The 15,326-nt window shown below is 46.8% G+C and overlaps 1 protein-coding gene across 6 annotated transcripts in view; it reads right to left on the reverse strand.

Moving 5' to 3' along the window:
• The window catches only part of MAST2 (microtubule associated serine/threonine kinase 2), a 202,861-nt gene that overhangs the window by 13,560 nt on the left and 173,975 nt on the right, over window positions 1-15,326 (reverse strand). For 4 of the 6 annotated variants that reach the window (XM_043461465.1, XM_043461464.1, XM_043461469.1 and 1 more), the window contains 6 exons: window positions 14,466-14,486; window positions 12,600-12,678; window positions 10,223-10,377; window positions 8,234-8,309; window positions 5,654-5,863; window positions 1,334-1,435 (listed from right to left, as the gene is read on the reverse strand). In XM_043461465.1, the coding sequence (XP_043317400.1) occupies window positions 1,334-1,435; window positions 5,654-5,863; window positions 8,234-8,309; window positions 10,223-10,377; window positions 12,600-12,678; window positions 14,466-14,486 (643 nt within the window). The remainder of the gene's footprint in view (window positions 1-1,333; window positions 1,436-5,653; window positions 5,864-8,233; window positions 8,310-10,222; window positions 10,378-12,599; window positions 12,679-14,465; window positions 14,487-15,326) is intronic. The other 2 variants (XM_043461467.1, XM_043461466.1) reach the window with 1 other exon arrangement.

Consider the following 15,326-nt stretch of genomic DNA (forward strand, 5'->3'; position numbering starts at 1 on the left):
TCTGCCCCTCTGTCCCTGGCTCATTCTGCCTTCGCCCCCAATTCACTATCCATGTTGTAGCCATAGTTATCTTTCTCAGGAGTAAATCTCATGGAGTATTACTCAGAGATAAAAAGTAACCAATTACTGTTGCATGCAATAACATGTATGAATCTCTACAAAATTATGCTGAGTTCAAGAAGTCAGAACTTACTATATGATTTAATTTATATTAAACTGTATAAAAGGCAAACTTAACCATAGTGAAAGAGCAGATAGGTGGCTGTCTGGAGTGGGAGGCAAGGTGGGGGTGGGGAAAGGGGCTGATTGCAAAGGGGCACAAGGGAATTTTCTGAGGTGAGAGAAATATCTTCCATCTCAACTGTGGCAGTGACTAGACAGATGTAGATTTGTTAAAACTCACTGAACTGTATAACCAAATGGTATAACCAAACCAAATATTTTACTGTATGTAAATTATACCTTTACAAAGTTAGTTTTAAAAAGTAAATCTAACCACGTCACATTCTTACCTAAACTTCCTGATGGCTCCCAGTGGCCTTACGGATAAGCATAAACTCCTGAGCCAAGAACCCGCACCCTTCATGGTCCTGTCATGATCCACCTCCCAAGTCTGTCCCTCACCAGCTCTTCAGACACACCCATACTCTATCAAATGCCCTTTCTGATGGCTCTCCCCTGGCAAACTCACAGTTATCCTTCAAAATCGCTGACTAAGCTTCACGTTCCCCAGGGGGCCTTCACTGAACATTCATTCCTGTCCATCCTGAGAAGGACCAGAGCACGTCCTTCCCCATGTTCCCACTGTACTTTGGATTTTCCCCCTTTACAACACTTCTGCCAATATCATAGCTATTATTTGCACATCTTCAGGCCTCATACCTAAGTTATTCAAGATGAATTCTAACCCTGCTGCAGAGGAGGCATTATGGGATCAGGACTCTGCTTTATTTATACCTGTATCTCCAGCGTCTAGAATGAAGAAGGCATTCAGTAAAGTGTCACTGAATGATCAAATGAAGGGTGGACTCAACTTGTGCAAACAAAACTGGCCTGTGCTTCTCAGCCCTGGGGCCCCACTAACCTGGGCCTGCTCAGTGTGGGGTGGGCAGATGAAACCTCTCCCCACCACTCTCCTCAGGGGTGTCCACATTTCCTCAGGGACTCATTTGGTCCCCCAGTGCTTGTACGGCATATTTAAATAAGGACTTCAGCAGCAGAAATGGCAGTGGGTGCCCCCACAGTTCTGCTGTTAGCAGAATACTTCCTCTGCAGTCCCTATTCCCTCCCCTCCAGCCACCACCCCCCACCAACCTTCCCAGAGGCCACTCACCAGGCATTCCAGGAGACGAGCTGGGCGGGCAATGACAATCATCAGCTTTTTCACCAGCTGCATCACAAAAGCCACTTCTGAACTCTCTGAGCGCTCATGAGCCTGTAGAGAAGACAAAGGTAGCTTGAGCGATCTGCCAGCCCAGCGTGGCGGAACGAAGCAGGACTGGCCTCAACGGAGCCGACTCTGGGGAGAAGTGCTTTGTAGTATAGAGAGCTCTGCAAAGCAGAGACCTTAGAGGGTGTCAGTGGGCCATGAGCAGGAGCCATGTGAGCTGGTGAACACTACATGACACAGGAATGTCACACGGACACACCACTTTACCTGCTTCTCCATCCAGCAGGCTTCACTTACCCACCAGACCCCAGCGTAAGAGGCAGCTCTCAATGGAGCCTTCACTGATGCTCACGTTCCACCACAGACAGACTGTAAGGAACAGAAAGACCTCAAAGCAGGAGAGTGATGCGAGCAGCAGGGACTTCAGAGAGACCTCTCTGGCTATAGTGGGGATGGTGCATGAAAGAGGGCAAGTCTAAAAGGAAGAAAACCCACCAGCGGGCTGTGGCAATAGTGCAGATGAAAAAGGCATAAATCAAGGAAGTAAGAATGGAGGGAAATGGACAGACCGAGCCATCTAAGAGCAGCCCTGAGGGGTGCGAGAGGCAGGAATAGATGGTAACTGCAGCTCCAATTTTAAGGAAATTTCAGTGAACCCCTAAATGAAATAGATAATATAAAGAGATATGCAGTTTAGGTAAGGATAGGTAGTAGTAGTTAGTAGTAGTTTAGTTGCTAAGTCGTGACTCTTGCAATCCCATGGACTGTAGCCTACCAGGCTCCTCTGTCCATGGGATTCTCCAGGCAGGAATACCAGAGTGGATTGCCATTTCCTTCTCCAGGGGATCTTCCTGACCCAGGGATAGAACCCAGGTCTCCTGCATTGTAGGCAGATTCTTTACCAACTGAGCTACAAGGGAAGCCCCAGGGATAGCTAGAAAACATATTCCCTTTAGCTTTAAAGACAAAGCAGGTAGGTGGAAAAGAGTTCTGTTTTGGACTTGGAGAGTCTGAAGTACTATACTAGCTACTTTCTGAGGTATCTGCTCAGCCCAGGAGAGCTTTTTTCTGGAAACTGCTCTGACTTCTAGAGTCCGTGTTGTGTGGCTGCACTTTCCCTCCCACTCCCAACAGCTGACCAGAGGGGATGTAGGTGCTGAAAGATGGATGGAACGACAATGGTTAATATCAGGGTGACAGAACTGTATAATCTGTTCTTGGGGAAAAGGATGAGCGTACCTACCAAAGAGAGAACAGAGTGGACCGGAGGAAGATGAACACTTCCTGGCTTTCCACAGGTACTCATTTCTAGCTCTGGTCCCTTCTGAAAGCCTGGTTGCATTGCTGTCTTCAATTCTCTAAGACCTGCCCTTTCAGTCTTTATATAATAAACTGTTCTGAGGTGGCTCTACTACTTGCAATAAAGAATACCAGCTGATGTGGGAAGGAAAGTGAAGGATCTGCAGCTCAAGAGAATGGAGGCGGGCAGGGACCCTTAGTGAATGGATGACTACTGAAGACATGGGAGCTGACAGGACTGATCAGAGTGAAGAAGGAGAATGGGAGCATGGATGCTCAGGAGGGTGTCCCTCGGAACACCAGCATTTAAGAGAACTTGTGAAGGAGCAGCAAGACGAGAGAGATGAGTGTCACAACAACCAGGGGGAGGGGAGATCAAGGAGAGGTTTCTTCACTGTGCAAACTCCTGCAGAGAGGCAAACAAAGATGAGGGCTGAGAGAGGTCACAGGATTTGGCAACTGGCCAGTTAGTTCTTTCAGGACTTTTGCCTGAAACAGTTTTAGTGGAATATGGAAAGGGAAAGTGGAAGGCAGGACACTGAATGGTGAATAGGTTGCAAGAAAAGAAATATAGCAAATGAAGACCATTAAAAAAAAAAACTGGTTATTAAATGAGAAGAGAGGCTGGGCACTTGATGAAACTGTGTTCACTCTTCTAAGGCGCAGCCCAAATATCAACTGTGTGAAGGCTCATCTAAGACCCCTGATCCATCATACACACACACACACACACACACACACACACACGAAGAACAAGAAGTAACAGCTCCCTTTTCTATGTTCTCCTAGCTGTTTGCTCATAGCACATGGTACTAGCATGTTGTCTTATAATTAACTGTCTCTACAGCTATGCTGCTGAGCCTTGTGAATAGGCAGCCTGTGTCTTTCTTTTTCCCTCACGTGCTAGGCCTAGCATAGGTGCTTCTTATATAGCAGATGTCAATGCTTGCTGACTAACTGTTTCAAAGTGTAAGATCTTAGGCTCTGGAATGAATAACCTGGGTTTGGGTTCCAACTCTGTTATGCAAGAAACAAGTTACCTTGGGCTAGCTTGGCCCCTTTAAGTTTTGGTTTTCTCATCTGTTTATTTAGAGAATAATAATAGCACCTTCCATACAGTGCTGCTGTGAAGTTAAATTAGTGCAGTAACTAGCATATTCATCTACCAAGGTTTCCCTGCAGGCATCTTTCATTCTAGTCATGTCAAACTACTTTACCTGTAATGTCCAGAATGTACCAAGTTCCTCCACACCTCTGAGAGGTTGTTTGTACTCCTTCCTAAGTCCAGTGAACTCCTACCTCCTCATCAAGATCCAACTTTTCCTGAATTCTCCACACAGAGTCAGCATATCCTCCTCTCTGCTCAGAACTCATCTCTAGCTGGTGCTCATCGATCACACTTACTACAATAAACAAAAGTGAGGTAATTCATAGAGCACTCGGTGTGGTGTCTGGCACACAGGACACTTCAATAAATAATAGCTGTTATTTTTACTGTAATTTTTATTGATGGGTCTGTATACCCAAGTCAAAGGCAAATTCCTTGAGTCAGACTTGCATTGAACTTCTTTTCTGCATTCCTAGGGCCTAGCAAATGACAGAACATATGACTGCACTGGCTCCCTGTCTAGTATTCTTCCTACTTCCAGGGGCAATGAGTCTGGAAAATGCCTGTAGGTTCTGGGCAGGGCTCTGACTTTAGCATTTCAGAAGATCAATCTTAGATGTACAAGCAACCTTGGAAGTCTGGTTGATTTACCTGATATCTCAGTCCCCGATTCCTATCTATTGTTATAGAACTGTTAAAAAGTTATTCTTGAACAGAAACAAACAGCTGCCAGTGATGTTTCATGGGACTTTAGCTTTTTTAAACTCTATTTCTGCAATGTCTGAATGCAAGTATTACTTTTAAAATCAGAAAGACACTTTAATAGAAGGAAGAACTTCTTCTTCTATTAAAATCAAAACCTTTCTCACAGTAACTCTTGTCCACTGGGCTTGTCTACCTTTTAGGGTAGGGGAAAGAAAAGCTATGCATCTATTACATATGAGAAGTCTTCCAGTATCTGACAGCAATGATCATGATCCTTTCTCTAGACTGAACTTTTTCCTAAATTAAAAAAACAAAAACCTTCCTGCTCCTAACTTCTGGACTAACACACTGGAGTCCATTTGATTATCAGCCTCAGCTCTCAGCTCAGTTGGTGAGAAGGCATGGGTCTGGAGGTAACTGGGTCTAGACTGGGAAACACTCTAGTGACCTGAAGAGCCCAGCCCCAGGGAGACAGCACATCTCCTCTCCCCTAAATTGTGCTAATGGTGTGATATGAACAGCTGTGGTCTGCGGAGAAGCACCCATCATCCAAGTGGAGAGGTGGAGAGGAAGCCACCAGTGGAGCATGAAGCAGCGAGGACTCAGTGTTCGTTGGATTACTTCACCCAGAGACTTCTCACACTCGGGAGCACCAGGTCTCTAAACCATCTGTCCCTACTAGACAACTTCTCACTATGCACAGGGAGTATCAGGGAACAGATAAAGAGTCCTCAGGACTGCTTTATCTCGGCTGAGAAGAAGCGTTCTCAAGGCTCTGCTTACACCAGTGTGTCTACAAAACGAGAGCCCACGACAGCCACTGGGGCCTCTTTCTGGCTTTGGGTTACAAGTCTCCTAGGGAGATATTTATGAACACTACCAGTGTTGGAACCTCGGGCAGGGTAACTGGAATTAGAAAAGGAAAAGACTCATAGCACTGAGTTCTGATACTAAACAGGCTTCTCTCAGAAATGCAGGGGACTGAGGAGGAACCAAAGTCCAGCAGCAGCAGCACACGTGAGGTGGGCCCCACACACCAGCAAGAGGTGACAAGCAGGCTGGGAACACCATGACCACTTTAATCTTAGCTCAGGACTAGTAACCACTGCCACAGGGAGCATTCACCAGAGTTCTGGCACAAGGACACTCACATCTTGCAGAAGTTTCTCTAAATTCTCTTGAAGTTCGTAGAAGTAGTGTGAGGTAATGAGGCCACTCCGAGATTTGTCCAGGCAGTCTCGGGCCATTTCTATCACCTGATGATGAATAAAGCTCAAGGTTCCATCAGCCAAGGGCAACACATTGTCTGGAGTGTTGGAGGAGATGAATTCGGCTAGACGCTCTTCCATTTGTGCAGTGGCCTGCAAATCAAAGAGGACAAGTGACTCTCTCCTCCTACCAGGTCGCCTGGAGCTAAGCCTCAAGGGCCTGGTCATAGCCTGAGGACAGGCTCTGTGATCCTGCTTTCCTGATGTTGCACTTGGGGAACCTGACGACTAGACACATGAAAGGTCGCCTTCAAGTCAAGTCAAAACATTCAGTTGAGGCCCTCTCCCATCTGGCCTTGTCCACCTCTCCACTCCTTAAAGAGCATGCTCTCTTACTCTAAGGACACTAGGATTCTGTTGTTTCCCTCCTTCATTATGCTGTCTCACGCCTCTGTCCATTGATGCTGTTGCTTGTGTGTGGCTTTTTCACCTGCCAAGCCTCCCTGGCAAACTCCTACTACTCCTTCTAATCTCAGTTCAAGCATCATTTCCTCTGGGAAGTCTCTGATTCCTCCAGGCAAACTAGGGCTTCTTCTCCTCTGTGCTTCCACTCGACCCCCCAACTATACAAACTTGGTGTGTGGACACTGCTGGTTTCTAAATCTGTCTCCAAACTGGGAACTTCTTCAAGCCAGAGGGAGTCTGATTATCTCAGGATGCTCTTACTTCACCTTAGGACCCAAGTGAGCTAAGCAGATGTTCAGAGAGTATTTACTCAAGTTGTGAACCTGCCTGCTCACGGACCTGGATTCCCAGCAGAGCAGCATGGGGTTTGGCTCAGAAGCCTCTTGGGGACCTAACTGCTCACAAATGTCGAAAGAATGAACATATGTGAGCTAACAAGTTCTGGCCTATCTGGGGCTTGGCTTTCTTTTCTTTGCCCACCAGGTGGCAATTTCTGATTTTCAGTGTGTTTAGGTGAGTATTTGTATATGTGTGTGAATGTATACACACATTTTTTGTTTATGCATATAGACACATATATATATGGTGGTGGGAGGGGAGAGGAGGTGGGAGGGAGTGGAAGGAATCAACATATTTTCTCTACCATCAGTTTATCCTACATGAATGACTTGGGGACATACAAACATGCAGTGCTAGAATAACAACTCAACACCTAATACATAAGGAGGAGGAGGAAACGGGATGCATTTCCAAACACTATACATACCCAATTTTTTTCTTATAAAGAACCAAGCACAACAGAATGATTTCCACACCATCACTCTACCCCTCTGCTTTGCTCTCGTTCTCCAGTGCCCACTCAAAGGCTAGAAAGTGCAGACCACAGAGCAGCAGAGAAATAACAGCTAACACTTCTGAGTGCTTACTGTGTCCTGGGCACAGTTAGAAAAGCTTAATGTTCATTAATCTTCACAAGCTCCCTATGAGATAGATTCTCTTCTTATCCCAAATTACAGATGAGGCAAATGAAGTTCAGAGAAGTTAATCATCTGCCCGGGGTCACGAGACTAATACACAGTGGGAGCAGACTTGAACTCAGTCCGTCTGCTCCCAGAATCTGCTCTTCCTCACTGCTCCGCTTCCCCGTGAAGAAGGAAAGCACAAGGATGGCACACCTTTCCCTCAGCCTGCCATGTGTGCCCAGAGACCCCCGAGGCTAGAGAAAGGACATGCTTGGAGAAGCAGGAAACCACACATTGCCAACCCTAATACAGACGAACAGGCAGAGCGGGGGGTCTGGACAGAGGATGAAGAAAGAGGCCTGAAGACCTCACGCTTTCTGTTGTCATGAAGAGGGGTCCACCTGGCCCTGGTTCGCTCTCTCCAGAGCTGGTTTGTTCTGCAGGAGCAGGGCCTATCATTAGACAGCCACATCACAGGGTTTAGGCATGTGGTCTTCAAAAGGAAAAGCAAATGGGAAACAAGATTCTCATTCCACATATGAGGAGGCTCACCGTCAAACTGCAGCCATAGACCACTTCTCAACTATCTCAGGACAATAACCTGCATTTCCCCACTTGAAAACACAAGTCCAATTGTGAATAGCAACTCTGAGCTCTGTCTCCCAGCTTACTGCTCTCTCTGGCCAATTTTCTGGCAGGGGAAATTTAGAAATCTGTCTTAAATGAAGGTGCCCTCAGAGGGCAAATCTCCTTCTGGGGGACCCCAACTCATGGATTCTCACGGGCAGATTAGAACCAAGATCTCTGCTCTTTCCTTCCCCACTAAGAGATGGTAGTATACAGTTTTGACATTTCCCTCTAGACACCCCTTTTCTGTGGGGAGTGGGGAAACAGAGGCTTGCAAGTACAATCCCCAAACTCCCAAGTCCTCTGCCCCTCCTCTTCTCTGGCAGTCTGGAAGTCCCCATGTTGTGTCCTCCTATTCTGGCTGCCTCCGGAGACAGAGTGCTACCTCCCACCTCTGGTCTTTGCACTGGGGCTGGCTGGAGGCTGCATTCTCAGAGATATTACCATTTCCTTTAATCTGGATCCTTACCTTGGGGAATCTTTCCTTGTATACATGATTCATCATTATTATTTCACTGTCAAAGGAAACTGGTGACCGTCCAGGACTAAATAAGAAAGAAACAACTGTGTTACGTTAGTGCCAGGGAACCATTGAGGAGAAGGATGCCCATCCCCAGAGCCCGTTCCCGCCCACTGTCTGCAGCACCCATACACTCCCACCTTCAGGAGTGCTGAGTTCCAGAGCCTCCTTATTCCTGGAGCTGCCAGTACACTTTCTTCAGCTCAAAATGGTGTCACTTGGAGCTAGACTATCTTCCTGTAAGAGGCCTGGCCTTCTCAAAGACCTCTGAAAAGGCCTAGACAGGAGGAGACCACTCTTGAAGCCACAGGTATTTCTTCTAGGATCCCCACCCCCAGAACAGGACTCTCTGGGTCCTCCTAGCTTTGGCCAGTGGGGTTGGCCCCACCCCCAGCATGTTCCAGGAATCAAATCAAATCAAACCACCAACCATCAAAACAACTAGAGGAAGACAGTGTATACTTGTATCTTTTCCAAAAAAGCTGCAGCCAGTGGGGCTGATCTAGCTCTACCTGGGGGATGAATGAGGCAAGTCCCGCCAGCCTGTAGAGAACTGTAAACCTGGGCCATCTAAATCTTCTGCTTTGGCCCACGTGTGGTTATATCCTCGTAAAGGATTTCAAAGTCTGAGCCACACAACTGAATGGCTACTTGGGTCCTGCCCAGTTTGATGCCCCCGACATGTGATCCCAGTTGAGTTCAGAGCTGCTCTATTCTGCCTTTCCTCCCTGCAGTGGCCCTGGTCCGCCTGCTGCACTGATGCACATTACCAAGCATTTTAAGAGTAATCCTCAGGGATTCCCAGAGATACTGCAGTCCTCTTAATCTCAGATGGTCTAACAGGTGCCCCTGTTTCGATGTGGACTGTGAAGAGCACCAAGATTCGGGCGTTCCTCTGTTGTTCCCGTTGCTCGGGAGCAAGCACTGGGCTCCGTGCTCCCTTGTCTGAATGTCTGACCCTGTGCACTACAGTCCCAGTCATTACTGTCATCAACCTAAATTTGAACCAGTCTTTGTGGTCTGGCTCAGCTCACTCCCTGACACTTGTAGTGCCAACATTACTCGAGGGGACTCTTCCTGGGAGGCATTACTCCTTGGTCCCCACCCTCAACATGTCGGCCAATTTAGTATTCCTCAGGGGCCCTGGAAAGCTGAGCTCCATCTCTGAAAGCCCTGCTCATTGCAGTTTCCACCTTCTTTCTGAACCTGGAATTTTGGCACAGATTTACCACCTAATGCCAAAGAGAACAGCTGACTGATTCCATGGAATATACAGAGAAATCAGGGGTTGAGGACTGCTTGGTTTGATGATCCCCAGTGATTCAGGGAGGTGAGACCGACTGAGATAGCCATTTAGTTCTTCTTCTGCGATGGGCTTCTCCCCGAGTCAGCCACAAGTGTTCTCAGAACCAATGTTATCAGTTGGCTGAGTTATATATTCTGGGCCTCTGGGTTGTTAGCCAGGTAACCATCAGAAGGGATGATACCATTACTCTCCCATAACTGAAAAGAGTCCACAGTACATTTATACTGCCAACTACTTTTAAAGGGAAGAAGAGGGACCCCCCTGACAGCATCGTTAGGCACCTCTCAGTGGCAGGGGGTGGGGGGGGGGGGTAAGCTGAACTGTACCTGAAGCCAAAGGGCTCGAGCCTCCCTGGACTTGTTGACTCATTCGAGCTGTGCCCATGTGCTAGGCCAGGGGTTGGCAAATTACAGCCCGCAAACCAAATCTGGCCAGCTGCCTGCTTTTATAAATAAAGTTCACATAATGTCTGTGGATGAGTCCACACAACAGCAGAGTAAGTAGCTGCCAGAGGTGGCATGGCCTACAAAGTGTGAACTATTTACTGTCTTGCCCTTTATGGAGCAAGTGTGCCAACTCCTAGGCTCTGAGGACAAGCTGAGCTCTAGGGCACCGGGCAAAGGACCCCTCACCTGAGGCTGCGGGAGCGGGGCCGCAGGGCAGGGGACTGCCGTCCCTCCTCATCGGGCACACTCTCTGTGCTGAAATGCTTCGTCAAGAAGTGCAGCTCATCGGCCGTGGGCTGGAAAGGCAACTGGTGCAGCTTCTCCTGAGAGGAGCACGATGACTAGAGGGGACATTTAAAAAAAAAGCTTTAGAGACAAGTTTGAGGTAGTCCAGGAGTGGAGGTCACTGAGAATGGTGAGGGGCCCCCAGTCAATGTAAACCTGAAGTCAGCCCACAGCAGCAGGCTTCCCCTCCACTGGGCACCATCCTGTCCATCTCTACCCCTCAGGGCTCTCAGTCCTGACGGAGACGAGATACTCTCATCCTTTCTGAGTTTTTCACAAGGTCAGACCCAGACATTCTTGAGGTGTGAGAGCTCCCCGACTCCCTAGGAGTCCTCTTTAGGTGGCAAAAAGCAGATTATACTGCAAGGACCCCTTACTTTCAGTGAAGCTTTTGGCTAGTTGGAATGGCAAGTAATTAATAAGTCATGCTTCCTGGCTTCTTTGGAAATGTCCTAGGAATGCTCAGCCTACAAATGACATCCTTATAAGTTTTCCCTCCTACAACACTTTGGAGAGCCCCGGGGTGGCTCAGCAATGCTTCCGTCAGGTTGTTACCCAGAGGGCAACTGGCTTCGCTGAGGCTGTGACCACTTCGCCCTGGCTCTAGAGATACCAATAGGCAAGAAAATTCAGCAGGGAAGAAAATTATTTTTAGATCTGCAACCCAAAGATTAGACTTGACCTGAAAATAGTTAAAGAGTTCTAAACATGGCCAGATGACTGAGATTAAAGCTAAGATCCCCCTGGAGTCACAGGAGACTATGAGAAGGAGTGAGCTGTGCTATTAGAGGCAGCCCACAGTACAGCCATTGCTGTGGCCGCTCTGGTCAGTGAACCCCCCTTACCCGACCAGACTGGCTACAAAAGCAGCCAATCCAGCACTCTTGGCTCAATTCTGCTCACCGACTGATGAAGTAACTGGAGTTAAACGTCTAAATCCATTTACACTCAAACCTGCCACACCACACTGAGAGAACTCTGTGGCCACACATAAGCCTTAATGCCAAGTGAGAAATCAGAATTTTTTTTTTTTTTTTTTGACTAACAGTGCACACTTCTCTCATGGAATGCTGTAATAAATAAAATTGTAAACAGCTGGTGGGAGGTTTTCACAGGGCTCTGTCTTGGTCACGTTTTTTATAAACAGTTTAGACAGAAACTGTTTAAAAGTATCCTCACTCAACTGCAACTAACAGTGAGGCAAAGTTGGTATTTTAAGGTATTTCAATAAAATAAGCTGAAGCAATGGGTTGAGTTGATTAAAACTTTTTGAACAGGAATATATATACATAATAAATATATGACACTTACTTTGGATCTAAAAAAAATGATGGTTGAGTAAAGGATTATGGGAAGCAATATTTACTCGGGAAAGATCTGAAACTAAACAGCTGTCAAAAGACCAGTGAGATCTCTGGATTAATTTAAGAGTAATATTTAGGACTCTCCTGCGGGTCAGGAGTGGTTAAGACTCTGCACTTCCACTGCAGAAGGCATGGGTTGGATCCCTGGTCGGGGAACTAAGATCCCACAGGCTGTGAGGTGCAGCAAAAAAAAAAAGAGTAACTCCTTTTACCTGCTTTGGATTTATGAATATAGACAAATTGAACTGAGAAGACCTGAAGAATGGTGGAATACAAGGGAAATGGGTCATCCAGTCTGTGGCTTGCAAAGCCTGAAATACGGCCCTTTACAGAAAGTGTTTGCCAATGTGTTATCCTGCCTTCAATTAAAAGTTGCTCAGTGAGGAAGCCTCATTTTAGCATCAATTGTGCACAGCGGCAATAGGACATCTGTTGTGTTTTAGGCTAAAATCTTCTCTAAGAACTTTTAGAAGTTTTTGAAAGGAAAAGTGAAAAAGTTGGAGGATACATGTCCTTTGGGACATGGGAGGGGTTATCTGCTCTTGACTGCAGTTCTGGAAATAAAATAGGGGAACAAGGGAACTGTGCTTAGGAGTCCCTGTGCCCAGCCTCATGGGCAAAGAAAAAGTCCACCCTCAAGTTCCCCTCGGACTCCACCAGGAATAACTGATGCTCAGAAACAAGTTGGTTAATTCCTTCCAAAGGCATGACTATGACTAAAGGATCTGACTATGGTTATTAAGGGCCACCAGACCTCTGCCCCACTCAGCCTCATCCCAAGCAACCTCTCTGAGCTGGGCTTTGGAGAAAAAGTTGAGAACCATTTCACAACACTGTAGGGACAGGGAGCAATAACTTGTAGGGAAGTATTTCCTCAGGGTGAAGGAAGTATAGCCACAGATTTGGCTACTTACTGAGACGGTAGAGCTAGGGGTGTTGGTTCCATAGCCTGAAGAAGGCAATGAGGCCAAAGACCAGCGCCGTCCATCAGTCCTATGTAAGAAACGAACGTTAGGCAGTTTCTACCAGACCCCACCCCGAGCCCAGGACTTGCCTGTCTTTTGATCAGTTTTTGGGGGGCAGCTAATTCACTGGTTGGCTCTTTCTTGTCTCAAGACAGTACTGCTTGGTCCAGCACATGCTTTCATATCTCTCTCCTACATGGGGCCTATTGTTATGTATTTTCCACTGAAAGACAGACATCTCTGACTATAAAGGAGTCCATAACTTTAAATAAGAACATCTGTTATGCAATACTATGGTTTTGGAATAAACATCTTTACACTCTCAACTTATTCACTTCTAGTGATGACAGAAGATCCCAGCTAAAGGCTACAACACAAGGAGAGAACTGCCACTGAAATGCTAGTTCCTTTCCTAAAGGCTCCACATGAAGGGCCCTTTGGGGTGCCCCAGGCCACTGGGTTGATAACCAGGAAGAAATGAAACTACCACTTGGGTCTGAGTATGACTCAACAGAAGGCAAATAGTCAAAGGCTACCCAGGACCCATTAGGATTGATAAATCTAATCTTTGAGAATGTTTGCCAAAGAGTGACAGCAACCTGATGAATGAGGAGTGAGTTGGTATAGCCTTGGCTGTATATGAGACTCTGGGGCAGGCTTCTAGCTGCTCCTTAGAGGATGTGCCTGAAGCTCTCATTACAGAGAACCACAGTTACCTGCTTTGCTGGGGGGAAGAAAGATCAAGCAAATATTTGGCTTGAAGCTTTTATAACATGGACAAGTGATTCTTTCCTGGATTACAGGATGTATTGTAACAAATGTTCTTTCTTGTGGGACTTGGGGGTGTAGCCTGCTCTGGTTGAAGTTAGAGGAAAACTTCTTTGAACACTAGCAATGGAGGACCTTTAGAAGTTAAGTTCAATACTCTCAATCTTCAGAGAAAACATTAAGCCCCAGAGATCAGGGTGGATTGTTTTCTTCCAGGCTTCACAGTTAACAGTGGGTAGGGTGAGGCATGGAGAGGAAGAAGCAAAAAAGGAATCAATCTTGCCAGGGCTTTTCTTTTGGAAGCACTCCTCTCCACCCCCAGCAACACTGAGCAGCTTTTCCTACTAGGTTCTGTTAGGGGACAGCCGGGGGTTCCATGCCACATGCACACAACTCAAAATTCATGCCACCCAGGCAGCCAGTCCTGCTGGAACCTAGTCTCTGAGACACAAAATGTCCAAGAGCCTGCTCAAACATGATGTTCTCTCTAACCTCTGCGTGGCCCTGAGAGCTCTACACAAGAAAGCAAGCCAATTCCTGGAAAACAGAGCTCAGTGAAAATGGAACTAGTCTAGCTCAGGGAGGCATTTCCCAAACCCTTGTTAGATACACTTCTCCACAGGTGACTTTTCCTCCTTCACACGGAAATGGAAACCAATTGCATGGCAGCCATTTTCCTATAAACTGAGGAGCAGGGACCACCAGAGTCAGAAACGCCACTATAAGGAGGCCTCTGTGTCCTCTGCTGGGTCATCCACCGGGTGACCAAGCAAAGCTGTGGGAATGAGGGTGACTTGTCTCTTTGCTCAGAAGCTTGGAACTATTTATCAAATCCTGCCTCTAAGCATATGAGCATGGAGCCTTGGTTCCAGCAGGCAGAAGGGGCTCCCTTAGAGCCTCTTTGCTAGAAATGAAAGGCCAAATGACCAAACCCACAGTCAGAGAAGACTCATCACACCCAGTTCTCACCAAGCACAAAACCACAAACCACACTGTCTGGCCATGCATAGCAGTTTCCCAGCCCCTCCCCGTCAAATCCGCTATTACCTGTCTGCTCTGTGGCCATGGCTGTAGTGGAAAGACATACATTAAAGTGAGAACCAAAGGGAACCAGAGAGATTGATCTGTCTGACCCCTGGCATTTGGTCTAGCTGGCAGAGGCAAACCTTTTGTTTAGGAATGTGCAAAAGTTAGAAATGGAATTGTATGACTAACAGGTATACCCCTAGGGTTTCACTACATCTGTCTTTTGTGTGAAATTCCAAACTAATGCAATGCTATAAAGCCCATGCTGGACTTCAGTGACAGGAAACATAATTCCTAAGGACTCTGTTTGGCAGGATTGACGTCTTCCTCCCCTCCCCTATCAATACCTAACTGCTTTCCTGACTCTGTCTGGTAAGAGGACAGCCTAGGTTTCTGTCTTCGACTCAAACTTCAGGCCACCTAGCACAGATCTGTGTGGATCTCAGTGGTAATACCAAGCCTCAAAGTTCCTAGCTGATCTATGCCTAAAGCCCATGCAATGACGCAGGCACAGAGCACCAATGGAACATGCTCTTCCCTCTGCCTGGATTGGTCTACACACCTGTGTCCTCACTTTCAACAAGGCAGGCTCCTTCTTATCCTTCAGGCTGGCTTAAAGGTCAGTCCTTCTTAGAGGCCTTACATGACCACCCAGTATAGACTCTCCAGCCTCATTGCCCTCCTACTCTTTTAGGCAGCATATTCTTTCCCTTTACGGTGCTTATCACAGGTTATAACTATATACTTGTTCATTTGCTCGTTCATTATTCTTCCCCACCACTCATTCAATCAGTAAGCACCGACTTAGTGCTTATTATATACCAGCAGACATATTTGCAACATATTAAGGCATCTCTATTAAAGGTGCTTTGATTCTGGTTA

The sequence above is a fragment of the Cervus canadensis genome, chromosome 2, assembly GCF_019320065.1.
Source record: "Cervus canadensis isolate Bull #8, Minnesota chromosome 2, ASM1932006v1, whole genome shotgun sequence".
Taxonomy (NCBI): domain Eukaryota; kingdom Metazoa; phylum Chordata; class Mammalia; order Artiodactyla; family Cervidae; genus Cervus; species Cervus canadensis.